This window comes from Mya arenaria, chromosome 11 (assembly GCF_026914265.1).
Source record: "Mya arenaria isolate MELC-2E11 chromosome 11, ASM2691426v1".
Taxonomy (NCBI): domain Eukaryota; kingdom Metazoa; phylum Mollusca; class Bivalvia; order Myida; family Myidae; genus Mya; species Mya arenaria.
The window spans coordinates 60653636-60669130 of record NC_069132.1 but is presented as its reverse complement, the minus strand read 5'-3'; the positions used below and the strand labels follow the sequence as shown (position 1 = coordinate 60669130).

At 37.5% G+C, this 15495-nt stretch overlaps 2 protein-coding genes across 2 annotated transcripts in view; one reads left to right on the top strand and one right to left on the bottom strand.

Annotated features, from left to right (window-relative positions):
* Positions 1-3596: 3596 nt before the first annotated feature.
* On the bottom strand, positions 3597-5422 carry LOC128208836 (uncharacterized). The gene is made up of 3 exons (XM_052912463.1): positions 5184-5422; positions 4808-4902; positions 3597-3821 (listed from the first exon to the last, which is right to left on the bottom strand). Exons 1-3 carry the CDS (start codon positions 5237-5239, stop codon positions 3646-3648), a joined length of 327 nt encoding a protein of 108 aa, XP_052768423.1. The 5' UTR covers positions 5240-5422; the 3' UTR covers positions 3597-3645.
* Positions 5423-7970: 2548 nt separating this feature from the next.
* LOC128208667 (RNA polymerase II-associated factor 1 homolog) overlaps positions 7971-15495 on the top strand; it is a 30101-nt gene continuing 22576 nt past the window's right edge. Inside the window, exons 1-3 of the mRNA XM_052912215.1 lie at positions 7971-8086; positions 8484-8609; positions 9015-9117. Coding sequence (XP_052768175.1) covers positions 7971-8086; positions 8484-8609; positions 9015-9117 — 345 coding nt within the window. The remainder of the gene's footprint in view (positions 8087-8483; positions 8610-9014; positions 9118-15495) is intronic.

The window sequence follows — 15495 nt, the reverse complement described above, 5'->3', positions numbered from 1 at the left end:
CCTGATACTGGCGTTTTTTAGACCAAGATATAATGTTCACGTATTTTCAGAGGAAGGATTATTAAAACAAAAAGCCTTCTCTAGTTTAATTTAACCTATCGAATATTGATAAAACGAATATTGGACCTTTTTTCAATTAAATTCTGAGCGATCATTATTTTATTGGATACCGTGCTAGTGATCGAACAAAATTGCATTTTTTCTTGATCCATTTTAACGACAACCAGACAGTTTTGTATTCTCCTTTTTTTAATAGTATGCCAAAAACACTGAAAACCTATTTGGTATTACAGCTTTTGTGTAAAACCCCCACTGGTATCACGATTTTTATTGTTTTCCTTTACTCAAACTCCTAATTAAGGTAAAAGCTAGAGCGAAGGTGCCTCATGAAGAGCTCTTATGTCTATTAGTGTCCGTCCCTCCACATATTCATCGCGTTACCAGCCGAGAGTATCTATCCATAGATGGCAGTTTAAATCAGATACGGTGGTTAACAGATTGAGGTACGTCGTTGGTCGGGCTAGCGGGCGTTCTTATGGTATGACGTCCGACTGTCCGTCCAAATATTTACTATTTACTGTTTCTTAATAACTCTAAAACCACTTCATCAATCAACTTAAACTTGTTCACAGTAGCTATACGCTCTTCTACCAGTATGAACATCTGAAAAATTCCAACTTGACTAACGTCAGATGAATATTCTTTGGTCAATTTATTAAATTCAGCAAACCAATATACTTTTCATCAAAATCTAAACAGTCCTGAAAGGAATTGAATGGTACTAGAAACTGCAATATAATTATAGCAGTGTCAAGTTTTATGTAGTAAAAACAACTTTGTGATTCATTTTTTCCTCATTGCAAACCTTTAGTTTAATAGCATTCAAAACATATAAAATTTAACATCTGATAGCATCTGTCATCTTTTGCAAATCAATCTTACACAGTTGAACGCATATTTATAAATATAAATACCTCGAACTCGGTTACTAAAAGTTAACAGAATTAATTTCGGTCAAAAGAGGCTCGTCTCAAACCTTGATATAAAAGTCTACATTTGGGTCATACATCGTTCTACCGTGTGACTAGGTTGGCCCCGGATCTTTGGTACACGTCAGTTCAAATAAGTCGATCCTGTTCAACTGATTATATCACCGTTGGTAGACTGTCCTGGTTTAGATCATATGTAGTACGAAGATAAAACAAGCTTACTTTGTCTGTATAATCGTCGTCAGCGTCTAGGTAATAAGATGATGAACATTGGTCATAACTAACTAACCATTCAAGATAACCGCATACAACTTTGTTCCCATCTTACCGTGCGCATGTAGATCAAAGCCTGTCATATAGTATTTAATAATTTTAGTGTTTGCCTCGTGTCCGACTGAGGAAAACGACATAGCAACAACATACTAACATTTGCACCGCGGTGGTCGTATTCGAAGTATAAGAAACGTTTAGTAACATATTCATGTTAGTTAGTATACGTTCCTTTGAATGTCCCTTCAAGTATGTGAGAAACGTTTTTTTAAATACAGGGACATGACCCGTTGCCTCGTCCCCCCAAACCATCTGCGATCTTGTTCATAGTTAAGCATACGCGGGGATGCACTCTTTCCAAGGGTATGATGCCCCACAAGTACCATGTTAGCCACCGCTGACCTTTGTTATCAAATGTAAAGTCTTATTATTATTAAAAACACAGACAAACTATTTAGTTACATTTCACTGATTTGTAAATATTCACACAAAATTCAAAGTAATTTTTCGAAAAATGTGCCGTCGAAACACATTTCTTAAACATTTTATTTGATAAGAAAAGATGTACAAATACATTCAAGCCGCACCGTACATTCTGATCATAAGGCTCCTTTCTAACATAATTTGTCTGTGCACTGCTCAGAAGGCGTAAGTTTGGAAAATACATTATGGTTTTAGAGACCGGGACATTTGCTGATGTTATTTCTCTGTCCACTTCCAATCTATTTTATAAAGCTATCATTGAGGCATTCTTAGTGAGTAATTGGCTATAATGGCCGACGCAGGAATGGAATGAGCGCAATTAAAATTTTTTGGATGGAACTGGCAAAATACTAATGGCATATGGCCATTCAAGATATTTATTAAGAAAGTCGTTAAAAATAAAGGTTTACTCGATAAAGTAAGTGTAGTAAATATAATGTTGATGGCTTCTTATATTTTCTACAGTATGCCTTAGTACATAACAATCTTTTAAAAAACAAATGGCATTACAATATACTAGTATTTAAAATTAATATATCCCAATAGTAAATGCAATGCGAGGTCTACTGAAAATTTCATGGTTGATAAACAGGTACGTGGTAGATATTTTGCTGCTGTGTTTGTCCCTGTAGTTACCACTGTACCATTAATCACACTATTCATCAAGACTGCCTTATGATGGTGTGCATCTTTGATTATGTAAGTAGTATGTGGTGTTATATCTGTCTGTGATCAGATACATGTTGTGTTTTGTTACGGATGCTAATATCTGTATTACCAGCGGAGAACAAATATGTGTATGTCTGTAACAATTCTATGAATGGAAGGTTTTCTTTTCGGATTTTTCCCCAATAATTTTTAAATCTTCTCATATATTATACATTGAGTTTAAACACTTAAAACAGTGTTAGTTGTTTGGTTCAATACTGATATCTTTACTTGTTTCTACGCTCCCCCTTGTGTACTGAATACTAAAAGGTGTCGCGTCAATTGATTGAGATTGACATTCGTTTAACCCCTTTATAATTGACGTAATGGTATAGTTATCCAATTCAATGTGTTTAAAACATATATCATGATGGCATTAAATTGGGTTTACAACACCGACGTTGATGTTGACGCAATTCTGATGACAGCTCATGGGTGTTTGGAAGCTAAGAAACCAAGATGGTTGGATCGACCTTGTCCGTATAAATAGTACGAATTCTCTCTCTTTCTCTTTCTCTCTCTCTCTCTCTCTCTCTCTCTTACTCTGCCTCTCTCTCTCTCTACCTCCCTCCCCCTTCATCTCTCTCTCTCTCTCTCTCTCTCTCTCTCTCTCTCTCTCTCTCTCGTTCTCTCTCCAAATATGAACACTTTTTCGATGTAGAAATAATGTCATTTTATTGAGCCATTGGTAATAAGGTTAAACTTTAAATGCTGGTGACCATTGACAACTTCGGTAAACTTTCAAAGGGAGTTGGTTGATGATTACAAATATATAAAATAAAATAAAAATCCTGTAAATGCGATATAGCTTCAGTTATTGCAGTTTGTAATTTTGTCGTTTATTTCAAAAGAAATCAGACAAAAGCTGGCCTAGTTTCAGGTCTTTCAGGGTGTAAACAATTAACTGTGATATATACTAATAAAATAGTTAGCAGAAGACAGTACATTTATAAAAAAACAACAACACATACCTTGTTGAAGGGCCAACTTTCTAAAATAAACACTCAAAGGGAGCCACATAACGCCTCAAGGTAACATATGATCTTTATTAATACTTCTAAACCAAACAGATATGAACATTATATTCAATTTCAGAGCTGTTGTCGTAGCATACAATATCTTCATATTTGTACTACTAATATTATACATATACAAATTTCGATAAAAAACAGAAACTGTTCATCGTTTTTTTTATCTATTTCAGTTGTCTTTCACTCTCTGATATAAGATCACTACACCATTTAGAGTCCATCTTTGCCAGTATTTGAAGAGCCCTTGACAGGGCAAATACAAAACTATAACGGTCCGCTTTTATGTATTCTCCATTGTGCCAACTGTCGCCGCAGTTCCAGGTCCACGTTGCAAGGATTCCTGTTAAAATATCAAATATGATGCATTTGGTATAGTAATAACAGAAATAGTTGAATTGAATGTAGTTAACTCGTTACATATTTAACAATAATACAATGAAGATTTTAGGGACAAGCCAAGAACCACAACATATACAAACAGACCACACTCATATATTATATTGTTATGGACAAATGATGGGATTATCGCCTTGGAACGGTCAGTGAAACAAGAATTTACCGGAAACCGAGTCTACCAGGGGCTTTAATTAGTTTATATGGCTATAACCTCACACTTGGTCCAATATTTACCAACAAAGTATTTTCCGTAGAAGTAAGCGGTCACTGAGGAAGAACGGAAAACAGAAGTAAAATCAAAATACAAAGAAGCAAGCAATATTATGATATATATTTCGTAAAGGTCTAGAAACGGTAAAAACAATCAAATAGTATTTCATTTGGGGCTAACTTGTTAACATGGCCGTAACCTCAAACTTATCCAAACATGTATCAATAATTACTGAGTCAGAGAAATAAGCCTCATGAAAGTACAAATCAATTTAAAAACAAATAAATACAATATTAACTGATACAGTTATTTCAAGTACTCAACGACCGGATACAAACATCACCTGGAAACAAATGAATCAAGCCGGAACCATGCTTGTCTTTAAAACGTACGATAGAATCATTTAAAGACAACTATCGCCTCGCCTAAGCAAGGTATAAAATAATGTCTTTATTTCGTCTAATAATAGAAGTATCACTGTTCAAACTAAAAAGAAAAAAAACACATTGAAAGTAAAATAAAACAATACAAAATATATAAATGTTGTAGAATATCCCTCGAGATATAAAAACAAAACAAATCATATATTATAAGTAAACATTAATTACCTTAGCTATTTTTAACTCTATTATATGATTGTGAAAGATATGACAGGCACATGCCCTGTAGTCAAATTATCTTATTTAGTGCTGCACACACGTTGTAAAACAAATATTTACCGGTATGCAAGGTAGTGCCACTGCATTTCACCATGCCCTTTTCATTTATGTACAAAGCTGATTGGTCTTTCTTACACACCAAATTCTGTGGTGTCCTAAAGAACATATTGAACTGTAAACTTTCCATAAGATGCACAATGTATTACCGAAATAATGTTTAGTGTGTTCAAACATGGATGGCACATAACAAAAAATAATATTACGACATAATAATTTAACTTTTTTCTCCAGCATGATAGTCACAGAAAAATAACAAATAAAACAACTCTGAGCAGTTTACTCAAACCGAACTAAGTTTCATTTTTAATGTGCAACTTTTAGTTGATACAACATAAAGCTACGTTTTATTAAACAAGAAAATATTATATTTTCTTACATTGATGAACATCCTTTTGCTGGACACTTAAAACCATCCAGTTTAGCCCAAACCATTTTATGGACGTTACCACAACTTTCAAAAGTATAAATCAATTCTATATTTGTTTTTTGCAATCCTTAATCCATTTGTACAATCAAGTAAATGAATTTAATGCAAACATTAAGTTCAACGAATTTCTGTTAATTGGTGAACCTTATCGTAGGAACGAAGTATCTCCGTTATCATTTCATATTGGATCGAAGTAGATGTAATGGGTTCGTTCTGTTGCACAGATGGTCGATTTTGACCTTGAGCGTTGCGAGATAGTAGATTTTAAATGGATCTTCTAAGCATTGACTTGTTTAATTAAAGTTTAAGTGTTGTGCTACTTAACTATGTAATGTTTTGTAATTTAACTGTTTCGCAAACGCTCAACACAAGCAATATCAGTAAACTCCCCCAACGATGAAACCTACGGTTAACCCTTTTACAGGTGCCTATTTACGGGGCTAACCCTTTCACATTTGCCTGTTTGGGACACCCTTAAAAGCATTTTTTTCGAATAAAAAGCATGATTAATCAAGAAATGAATATAATAGAAATTCCGATTTATATTATGATGATAAACAAAACCATAATTCTTGTAACGTACTTCACACCACAGTCTTGTTTTAGATTTTTGATACCTGGCAATATGCTAATAAAACCATTTATTTATTATGATCATATTTACTTCTATGCAAAGAATTTGGAGCGGTAAAAATACCAACACCTTATTAATAAAATTGACAAGATAGCAAGAAAGAATAAAATATTGCGAGAAGACATAAAACACACATTTTGTCACGAATGAAGTAGCTTTAAATATGTTAAAACAGTACAAATATTATTTGAATGTTTATCAAAATGATATGACCCACTGTGTTCAATCTGCAAGTTAATAAATGCACAGCAGGTTTATCAGTTTAAGAATTAATAGTTTGTTTAAATATTGTAGCTTGCAAGATGATGTATGTATTGCTTGAGAAAGCCTTGACAATCTTTGAGGAGCACGAAAAACGCACGTCGGCTGTTGGCAACGGAAAAAATTAACAATCAGACATCGCCATTCCTGGCCAGTCCTGGAAGACAAATGCAGATGCCATTTGCACATTGAAAATACAAGTATCACTTTTAAGGACTGATAGCCTTTTTCTCGTGTCTATGCTGGATGAGCTTAGTAGGGCACGTGAGCAAATTCCATGAAGATCAATAGCTTCCTGTCTTATATTCACTTTTTACCTTGTGTATTGTATTACTATCTCCTAAATCAACGGGTCGGAAGTAACCATCAAGCGAAAGGGAGGTTAAAATCCGCTTTTAAAACAGCCGTTACTTCCTTGACTCATATAATATTTACTCTGCACTAATTAGTCCCGTAATCGAAATTTGATATTCAGTTTGTTATTTGTTTTAAATGCATTGCTTAAAAGACATATTTGGATTTATCAGCATCATAGATGCATGAATAATAATTTCCAATGAATTGTCTATAGTATATTTAATCTTTACATACATGTCGTCGTGATTTAAAGTGTGGCTCATGATGAAATCGTTTTAAAATATACTTTTCTTTAGATCATTTTGCTTGAAATATATATAAAGTCTGAAATAATTAAGATTTATTTATCTTGTGTAAATGTGATCATTCAGCTGGCAATCTAATTTAAAATGTTTCCACAAAGAACACAGAATTGCATGACACCCTTTTTATTTGCCGTTTTCAATAAATAATAGTGGAAACATTGGCTTTTATCATAAATTTCAAGATAAAAAAGAAATGTTTGATCAATATATCATGAACAGATATATTTACTTTAATATATGTGTGCCTATAATTTCTATAGTTTACTTAAACTTTCCAATATATTTTTCAAATTATGTAATGAAATATATCATATACATTTAGTTTATTAACAAGTTGCATTTTTATTAAATGAAAACTGTCAACCAGTCAACCTTAAACATTGATAACACACGTTTTATGCTTAATGTTGATGCTGGTTCTTTGGTTCAACGAATATAAAACTCAATTCATGTAAATGTAAGCTCAAAAGTTATGCTTTTCTTATACCAAATTCATACTGGTAATTACCCCAAAAGAAGATATCTTCCTATACAATTAGACCGATACTTAAATGAAGTAGATTCAATTGTCAGAGTTTCTGTTTTTAAGATTTAAAATTTGTGATGAATTGCTATACATTTACCTGCAAACTTCTAGAATCGTAACATGAATAGACAATACTCCTACTATATTTGATTTGTTTGAAAAGCGGAACATTACACGGCCTGATAAAATCCCCTTCGATTATCATGTAAATACCTTTTTCATACCGCAAATCAGCAAAATATTACTCAAAAATATCGTTTAATAAGCTTTTATATGCAACTGAAGTAGTTAATAGGTAATGTTTTTATTTTGCCTGTTATTTATTCTTATTCTTATTAACCCGCTCTTTTGGATCAGCAGTATGAATATGAATTTATCATTGATGACAGAATGCATGTTAAGCACATTTGTGACGTCATAAGCGAAAATATGTCTTGGAGCGATTTTCATAAAGCATCTTAGTGATTTCATTCTCAAATTATGAAAATTAACAAATTGCATGCAAATTTACACACGCACACGCACACACACACATAATCAATCATTCACTCATAAAAACACCAAAATTAATTCGGTCAAATAAGTCCCGCGAAGTGTCATGCGCATTGAACTACGACATGCTAGGTGGTTAACAGTATCCAACACAGTATCCAATGCATCGATCGTCTATTTATCACAGCGGGAAAATACTTACAGACACCCCTCTTCGCACCGAAGAACAAGTTTGTTTCAGACATAATGAACAGGGTAGTCAAGCAGAAGCTACAAGGTACAGTTTGCACTTAATGGCGGACCGGACGAGGTTTCAATCCTTGGAGAATTTCAAAATAAGTTTAAGCCGGAAATCGGTGATACTCGATTGTGTTTGGTTAGAATCAATCATCGATTCGACCAGCGGGTTTTTCGTCTTTTTTTCTCGTTTTTGTGTTAGTTTTCCCTTAGAATAAGAGTTCATTTATAAAAAAAGGATAACGGGTACAAGTTATTGTACAAGAATAAAGCTTCAATTAATTTATTTTCAAAAATCGCTTGTACTGTCAATAATCGGTTACTTGAGTGGAACCGATTATTTATAGTCAAACTGGAACAATTCTAGTAGCAATAGAAATAGAACGATAAAATATATATTTTGTTAAAATCTCAAAGTCACACTTGGTTATCTGCAGGTATGACTACACACTGGCTCGTGAGTACAACTGGAATGTGAAGAACAAGCTGACGCGAGGCTACGAGGAGACCTACTTCATGGTGTTCAGGGAAGATGGGTGTTACTACAATGAGCTGGAAACCAGGTGGGTGTTACTTCCATGAGCAGGTGGGTTCTGGTCATAGTCTTACTGAACATTATCTGGTACATTTGGGGTTATATCCCTTAATCAAATGATATGGCATTCCCATTTGATATACATGAACTTGTTGAAGTAACTCATATGTTATGTTTTAAAAATTTGAAATTACTTCAAAACTTGTATGTGAAGTGTCACGGAGCTGAGCAAATATTTAGAGAGCGAGAAAGTTTTATATTTCCGGTCCTTGAGTTTGATTTAGCCTTAAACCAGTTTCGGTATAAGATTTTTTGAGTTCAGCTGTTGTATAATAAGGTTTATATTTGTTCAGGATTTGTATACATGTACACATTATTATTTATTATATATTGTTTATACAATGTACAAAATCTCATGTTGATTTAATTAAAGAGTGCGGTTGAGCAAGCGTCGTAAGACAGCAGGAGCACAGGTTGCCCGATCTCGATTGGTAGTCAAACACAGGGATCTGAACGACAGAGAACTGCAAGCCCAGGTAACAATAGATCTGGTGTTAAATATTGTAACTATAGCTACAATGGTGATATTCTTTTTTTGATGCCTGTTTTGTTATCAAAAAGAGGCATTCCTGGGATTGATATCAGCTCTTAAGTTCTTCAATAGCATTCCTTGACCATATCTTGTTAACTGCTCAAGGTTATCACATAAAATTGGTCACAATCTAATCATAGCAAAAAATACTTATATAACTGCTAATGAATCCGACCAACAAATAGTGAATTTTGGATGCATGTTGACCTCGTGTTCCTATGGTACAGGTTCTGTATGCAGAAAAAGACAATATAAATCATCTACCGAGAATAATATCACAGTTTATAGTTATTTGGCCCACAAAGATTGCAAAATCAAGGTCAATGGAAACATCAGGGAACTAGTTAATTTATGGGCTTGCTCCCTTAATGGGGCTATCAGAGAACTTCCAGAAGTAGCTTATTTAGCGGCCCGATCCCTTAATGGGGCTACCAGGGAACTAGCTTATTTGAGGACTAATCCTTTAATGGGGCTTTCAGGGAACAAGCTTATTTGTGTGTTCAATCCCTTAATGGAGCTATCAGGGAACTAGCTTATTTGTGGGCCTGATCCCTTAATGGAGCTATCAGGGAACTAGCTTATTTGTGGGTCTGATCCCTTAATGGAGCTATCACGGTATTAGCTTGTTTGTGGGCCTGATCCCTTAATGGAGCTATCAGGGAACTAGCTTATTTGTGGGCCTGATCCCTTAATGGAGCTATCAGGGAACTAGCTTATTTGTGGGTCTGATCCCTTAATGGAACTATCACGGTATTAGCTTGTTTATGGGCCTGATCCCTTAATGGAGCTATCAGGGAACTAGCTTATTTGTGGGCCTGATCCCTTAATGGAGATATCTCGGTATAAGCTTGTTTGTGGGCCTGATCCCTTAATGGAGCTATTACACACCTAGATTATTTGTGGGCCTGACCCCTTAATGGAGCTATTACACACCTAGATTATTTGTGGGCCTGATCCCTTAATGGGGCTATCAGGGAACTAGCTTATTTGAGGACTTATCCTTTAATGGGGCTATCAGGGAACAAGCTTATTTGTGTGCTTGATCCCTTAATGGAGCTATCAGGGAACTAGCTTATTTGTGGGCCTGATCCCTTAATGGAGCTATCACGGTACTAGCTTGTTTGTGGGTCTGATCCCTTAATGGAGCTATCAGGGAACTAGCTTGTTTGTGGGCCTGATCCCTTAATGGAGCTATTACACACCTAGATTATTTGTGTGCCCCATCCTTTCATTGAGTTACCAGGGAATTTGCTTATTTGTGTGCCCCATCCTTTCATTGAGTTATCAGGGAACTTGCTTATTTGTGTGCCCCATCCTTTCATTGAGTTACCAGGGAATTTGCTTATTTGTGTGCCCCATCCTTTCATTGAGTTACCAGGGAATTTGCTTATTTGTGTGCCCCATCCTTTCATGGAGTTATCAGGGAACTTGCTTATTTGTGTGCCCCATCCTTTCATTGAGTTACCAGGGAATTTGCTTATTTGTGTGCCCCATCCTTTCATGGAGTTATCAGGGAACTTGCTTATTTGTGGGCCCCATCATTTCATTGAGTTATCAGGGAACTTGCTTATTTGTGTGCCCCATCCTTTCATTGAGTTACCAGGGAATTTGCTTATTTGTGTGCCCCATCCTTTCATTGAGTTATCAGGGAACTTGCTAATTTGTGTGCCCCACCCTTTCATTGAGTTATCAGGGAATTTGCTTATTTGTGGGCCCCATCATTTCATTGAGTTATCAGGGAACTTGCTTATTTGTGTGCCCCATCCTTTCATTGAGTGACCAGGGAATTTGCTTATTTGTGTGCCCCATCCTTTCATTGAGTTATCAAGGAACTTGCTAATTTGTGTGCCCCACCCTTTCATTGAGTTATCAGGGAACTTGCTAATTTGTGTGCCCCATCCTTTCATGGAGTTATCAGGGAACTTGCTTATTTGTGTGCCCCATCCTTTCATGGAGTTATCAGGGAACTTGCTTATTTGTGTGCCCCATCCTTTCATTGAGTTATCAGGGAATTTGCTTATTTGTGTGCCCCATCCTTTCATGGAGTTATCAGGGAACTTGCTTATTTGTGTGCCCCATCCTTTCATGGAGTTATCAGGGAATTTGCTTATTTGTGTGCCCCATCCTTTCATGGAGTTATCAGGGAATTTGCTTATTTGTGTGCCCCATCCTTTCATGGAGTTATCAGGGAATTTGCTTATTTGTGTGCCCCATCATTTCATGGAGTTATCAGGGAATTTGCTAATTTGTGTGCCCCATCCTTTCATGGAGTTATCAGGGAATTTGCTTATTTGTGTGCCCCATCCTTTCATGGAGTTATCAGGGAACTTGCTTATTTGTGGGCCCCATCATTTCATTGAGTTATCAGGGAACTTGCTTATTTGTGTGCCCCATCCTTTCATTGAGTTACCAGGGAATTTGCTTATTTGTGTGCCCCATCCTTTCATGGAGTTATCAGGGAACTTGCTAATTTGTGTGCCCCACCCTTTCATTGAGTTATCAGGGAATTTGCTTATTTGTGGGCCCCATCCTTTCATTGAGTTATCAGGGAACTTGCTTATTTGTGGGCCCCATCCTTTCATTGAGTTATCAGGGAATTTGCTTATTTGTGTGCCCCATCCTTTCATTGAGTTATCAGGGAACTTGCTTATTTGTGGGCCCCATCCTTTCATTGAGTTATCAGGGAATTTGCTTATTTGTGTGCCCCATCCTTTCATTGAGTTATCAGGGAATTTGCTTATTTGTGTGCCCCATCCTTTCATTGAGTTATCAGGGAATTTGCTTATTTGTGGGCCCCATCCTTTCATTGAGTTATCAGGGAATTTGCTTATTTGTGTGCCCCACCCTTTCATTGAGTTATCAGGGAACTTGCTAATTTGTGTGCCCCACCCTTTCATTGAGTTATCAGGGAACTTGCTAATTTGTGGGCCCCATCCTTTCATTGAGTTATCAGGGAACTTGCTTATTTGTGTGCCCCATCCTTTCATTGAGTTATCAGGGAATTTGCTTATTTGTGGGCCCCATCCTTTCATTGAGTTATCAGGGAATTTGCTTATTTGTGGGCCCCATCCTTTCATGGAGTTATCAGGGAACTTGCTTATTTGTGGGCCCCATCCTTTCATTGAGTTATCAGGGAATTTGCTTATTTGTGGGCCCCATCCTTTCATTGAGTTATCAGGGAACTTGCTTATTTGTGGGCCCCATCCTTTCATGGAGTTATCAGGGAACTTGCTTATTTGTGTGCCCCACCCTTTCATTGAGTTATCAGGGAACTTGCTTATTTGTGGGCCCCATCCTTTCATTGAGTTATCAGGGAATTTGCTTATTTGTGGGCCCCATCCTTTCATGGAGTTATCAGGGAACTTGCTTATTTGTGGGCCCCATCCTTTCATGGAGTTATCAGGGAACTTGCTTATTTGTGGGCCCCATCCTTTCATTGAGTTATCAGGGAATTTGCTTATTTGTGTGCCCCATCCTTTCATGGAGTTATCAGGGAACTTGCTTATTTGTGTGCCCCATCCTTTCATGGAGTTATCAGGGAACTTGCTAATTTGTGGGCCCCACCCTTTCATTGAGTTATCAGGGAATTTGCTTATTTGTGGGCCCCATCCTTTCATTGAGTTATCAGGGAACTTGCTTATTTGTGGGCCCCATCCTTTCATTGAGTTATCAGGGAACTTGCTAATTTGTGTGCCCCACCCTTTCATTGAGTTATCAGGGAATTTGCTTATTTGTGGGCCCCATCCTTTCATTGAGTTATCAGGGAACTTGCTTATTTGTGGGCCCCATCCTTTCATTGAGTTATCAGGGAACTTGCTTATTTGTGGGCCCCATCCTTTCATTGAGTTATCAGGGAACTTGCTTATTTGTGTGCCCCATCCTTTCATGGAGTTATCAGGGAACTTGCTAATTTCTGTGCCCCACCCTTTCATTGAGTTATCAGGGAATTTGCTTATTTGTGGGCCCCATCCTTTCATTGAGTTATCAGGGAACTTGCTTATTTGTGGGCCCCATCCTTTCATGGAGTTATCAGGGAACTTGCTAATTTGTGGGCCCCACCCTTTTATTGAGTTATCAGGGAATTTGCTTATTTGTGGGCCCCACCCTTTCATTGAGTTATCAGGGAACTTGCTTATTTGTGGGCCCCATCCTTTCATTGAGTTATCAGGGAATTTGCTTATTTGTGGGCCCCATCCTTTCATTGAGTTATCAGGGAACTTGCTTATTTGTGGGCCCCATCCTTTCATTGAGTTATCAGGGAACTTGCTTATTTGTGTGCCCCATCCTTTCATGGAGTTATCAGGGAACTTGCTAATTTGTGTGCCCCACCCTTTCATTGAGTTATCAGGGAATTTGCTAATTTGTGGGCCCCATCCTTTCATTGAGTTATCAGGGAACTTGCTTATTTGTGTGCCCCATCCTTTCATGGAGTTATCAGGGAACTTGCTAATTTGTGTGCCCCACCCTTTCATTGAGTTATCAGGGAATTTGCTTATTTGTGTGCCCCACCATTTCATTGAGTTATCAGGGAACTTGCTTATTTGTGGGCCCCATCCTTTCATTGAGTTATCAGGGAATTTGCTTATTTGTGGGCCCCATCCTTTCATGGAGTTATCAGGGAACTTGCTTATTTGTGGGCCCCATCCTTTCATGGAGTTATCAGGGAACTTGCTTATTTGTGGGCCCCATCCTTTCATTGAGTTATCAGGGAATTTGCTTATTTGTGGGCCCCATCCTTTCATGGAGTTATCAGGGAACTTGCTTATTTGTGTGCCCCATCCTTTCATGGAGTTATCAGGGAACTTGCTAATTTGTGGGCCCCACCCTTTCATTGAGTTATCAGGGAATTTGCTTATTTGTGGGCCCCATCCTTTCATTGAGTTATCAGGGAACTTGCTTATTTGTGGGCCCCATCCTTTCATTGAGTTATCAGGGAACTTGCTTATTTGTGTGCCCCACCCTTTCATTGAGTTATCAGGGAATTTGCTTATTTGTGGGCCCCATCCTTTCATTGAGTTATCAGGGAACTTGCTTATTTGTGGGCCCCATCCTTTCATTGAGTTATCAGGGAACTTGCTTACTTGTGGGCCCCATCCTTTCATTGAGTTATCAGGGAACTTGCTTATTTGTGTGCCCCATCCTTTCATGGAGTTATCAGGGAACTTGCTAATTTGTGTGCCCCACCCTTTCATTGAGTTATCAGGGAATTTGCTTATTTGTGGGCCCCATCCTTTCATTGAGTTATCAGTGAACTTGCTTATTTGTGGGCCCCATCCTTTCATGGAGTTATCAGGGAACTTGCTAATTTGTGGGCCCCACCCTTTTATTGAGTTATCAGGGAATTTGCTTATTTGTGGGCCCCACCCTTTCATTGAGTTATCAGGGAACTTGCTTATTTGTGGGCCCCATCCTTTCATTGAGTTATCAGGGAATTTGCTTATTTGTGGGCCCCATCCTTTCATTGAGTTATCAGGGAACTTGCTTATTTGTGGGCCCCATCCTTTCATTGAGTTATCAGGGAACTTGCTTATTTGTGTGCCCCATCCTTTCATGGAGTTATCAGGGAACTTGCTAATTTGTGTGCCCCACCCTTTCATTGAGTTATCAGGGAATTTGCTAATTTGAGGGCCCCATCCTTTCATTGAGTTATCAGGGAACTTGCTTATTTGTGTGCCCCATCCTTTCATGGAGTTATCAGGGAACTTGCTAATTTGTGTGCCCCACCCTTTCATTGAGTTATCAGGGAATTTGCTTATTTGTGGGCCCCATCCTTTCATTGAGTTATCAGGGAATTTGCTTATTTGTGGGCCCCATCCTTTCATTGAGTTATCAGGGAACTTGCTTATTTGTGGGCCCCATCCTTTCATTGAGTTATCAGGGAACTTGCTTATTTGTGTGCCCCATCCTTTCATGGAGTTATCAGGGAACTTGCTAATTTGTGGGCCCCACCCTTTCATTGAGTTATCAGGGAATTTGCTTATTTGTGGGCCCCATCCTTTCATTGAGTTATCAGGGAACTTGCTTATTTGTGTGCCCCATCCTTTCATGGAGTTATCAGGGAACTTGCTAATTTGTGTGCCCCACCCTTTCATTGAGTTATCAGGGAATTTGCTTATTTGTGTGCCCCATCCTTTCATGGAGTTATCAGGGAACTTGCTAATTTGTGGGCCCCATCCTTTCATTGAGTTATCAGGGAACTTGCTTATTTGTGGGCCCCATCCTTTCATTGAGTTATCAGGGAATTTGCTTATTTGTGTGCCCCATCCTTTCATTGAGTTATCAGGGAACTTGCTAATTTGTGTGCCCCATCCTTTCATTGAGT

What these genes read in the sequence shown, in the direction of transcription:
- LOC128208836 (XM_052912463.1), bottom strand. Translation starts at nt 5,239, where the DNA reads ATGGTTTGGGCTAAACTGGATGGTTTTAAGTGTCCAGCAAAAGGATGT. An exon ending in GCAAAAGGATGTTCATCAAT is followed by an intron (nt 4,903 to 5,183) that starts GTAAGAAAATAT and finishes TATGTTCTTTAG; the next exon opens with GACACCACAGAATTTGGTGT. An exon ending in TGGCACTACCTTGCATACCG is followed by an intron (nt 3,822 to 4,807) that starts GTAAATATTTGT and finishes ATATTTTAACAG; the next exon opens with GAATCCTTGCAACGTGGACC.